We start from the raw sequence: 1,850 nt of genomic DNA, 5'->3' as shown, positions 1-1,850 counted from the left end.
GGCCCGGAGGCCGGACGTTCCCCACCCCTGGTCTAGACAATGTGACCGTCCTTTGTTGATGATGTCTACGACGGCGCTGTTGTCTGAATATAAAGCAATTGTCTTTTTGGACCATTCCCGGCCCCAAAGAATGGCTGCTATGACTACCGGATACATTTCAGAGATTGCCGAAGAAGGGGTGAGGGATGAGAACTCGTGCGGCCATTCGGCTGAAAACCATTTGCTGCCGTAGAAGCCGCCGAAGCCGATGGAGGGGCTGCGTCTGTGAACAGCTGGATGTCTTCCGGCTTGGTGATGTGGTCATCGTAAAATAAAGAGATGCCGTTCCATGAGGAGAGGAACTGGTGCCACAGTTTTAGCTCCATTTTGCATGCTTTGTCCAGGGAGGCGTGGCCATGGAGATTTGGGACAGAGGCGGTGACTGAAAGGAGGTGGGACAAGAAGGATCGACCTTGGGGGATGATGCGAATGGCATAGTTGAGGTGGCCTAACAGTGAAAGGAGTTGGTGTTTGGTGCATTTGGGGGCCAGGAGGTAATTTGAAATGAGTAAGGAGATCCGATTGATTTTTTCGATAGGTAGGGATGCTTGGAGTGAAACTGAGTCGAGGGTGATGCCGAGGAATTCGAGGGAGGTTCTGGGGCCTACGGTTTTCTCTGGAGACAGAGGAACGCCGAGTTCCTTGAACGCTGAGGTTAAAGTGTTGAGGCCGTGTGCTGGGGGTGAGGAAGGTGGCATGACGGTGAGGAAGTCATCTAAGAGGTGGATGACGTACGGAAGTTTATGGACGTTGGTCAGGATCCAGCAGAGAGCTTCGGATAAGCAGTCGAAGATTTTTGGGCTGCTCTTGCACCCGAAGGTCAAGCGCACTGCGAAGTAATAAGAGCCTTTCCAATGGACGCCGAAAAGATGCCAGAATTCGGGGTGGATCGGAAGAACTTTGAAGGCGCTGATGATGTCCGCTTTAGCCAACCAGGCTCCTTGACCTGCGAGGCGAATGAGGGATGCGGCGTTGGTGATTGTGGTGTACTGCATGGAGTAGTCCGGGCTCGGGATTAGGCTATTGATGCTTGGGATGGAAGAGCCGTGGGGGGATGAGAGGTCTATTATAAGTCTCTTTTTTTCCTGAGTATTTCCTAGTAGCTATGCCGATGGGGCTGATTCTGAATATGGGGAAAGGTGGGCTATGGAGAGGGCCGATCATGAAAGAGTCTTTGACTTCCTGAGCCAGGAGTTTGTCAACTATGTCGGGCTCGGAGATGGCGGATTTCAAATTATGGCATGTATAGGACTGCTCTGGTTTAACCTGCAAACCTGGGTGGAAGCTGTGTGTGAAACCTTGTATTAGGAAGCTGGTGAACTGGCGGTCTGGGTGGTTCTGTAAGGCGGAATCTAGAGCTTGGACCTTCATTGGTGTATTGAGGTACTTACAGAGGCTGTGCTTAGTGGGGTTGTGGGGACAGGTTGGTCTGGAGTGGGCACCTCCGCAGAAGGAGCAGGTGTGGAGGAAGCGGCAGCTAGAGGTGCTGCATCCTAAATCGTTGAAGTTATTGCAGACCATTCTCCCGCCCTGGAAGAGGACTGGTCTGCCTCTCCTGTCTACCCCGTATGGGAGAGGGCCGGTGGTTGTTGGCTGGTAGGTGGCTGGTTTTGGGATGATGGATGGTGGGGGAAATGATGTTATGCTGCTCATTCTGTACACATGACATCTATTGCATTCTGTCCATCCTGGGAGAAGGATCCCTCCTCTGTCGTCCTCCCAGAGGTTTCTTCCTTTTTTCTCCCTGTTAAAGGGTTTTTAGGGGAGTTGTTCCTGTGCTGATGTGAGGGAAGGACAGAAGATGTCGCATG

The 1,850-nt window shown here is 52.2% G+C and overlaps 1 protein-coding gene across 1 annotated transcript; it reads right to left on the bottom strand.

The window, feature by feature from the left end:
- Positions 1 to 25: 25 nt before the first annotated feature.
- On the bottom strand, positions 26 to 1,692 carry LOC129114874 (uncharacterized; the record flags this gene model as incomplete). The annotated part of the gene is given in 3 exon segments (XM_054626761.1): positions 26 to 257; positions 260 to 1,135; positions 1,314 to 1,692. Coding segments are annotated over 3 exon segments (1,487 nt in total), but the record flags the coding sequence as incomplete, so codon positions are not given.
- Positions 1,693 to 1,850: the final 158 nt, after the last annotated feature.

The sequence above is a fragment of the Anoplopoma fimbria genome, unplaced genomic scaffold, assembly GCF_027596085.1.
Source record: "Anoplopoma fimbria isolate UVic2021 breed Golden Eagle Sablefish unplaced genomic scaffold, Afim_UVic_2022 Un_contig_1070_pilon_pilon, whole genome shotgun sequence".
NCBI classification, from domain to species: Eukaryota; Metazoa; Chordata; class Actinopteri; order Perciformes; family Anoplopomatidae; genus Anoplopoma; species Anoplopoma fimbria.
The sequence above is the reverse complement of the archived record's forward strand: the minus strand, read 5'-3'. Positions and strand labels throughout refer to the sequence as shown.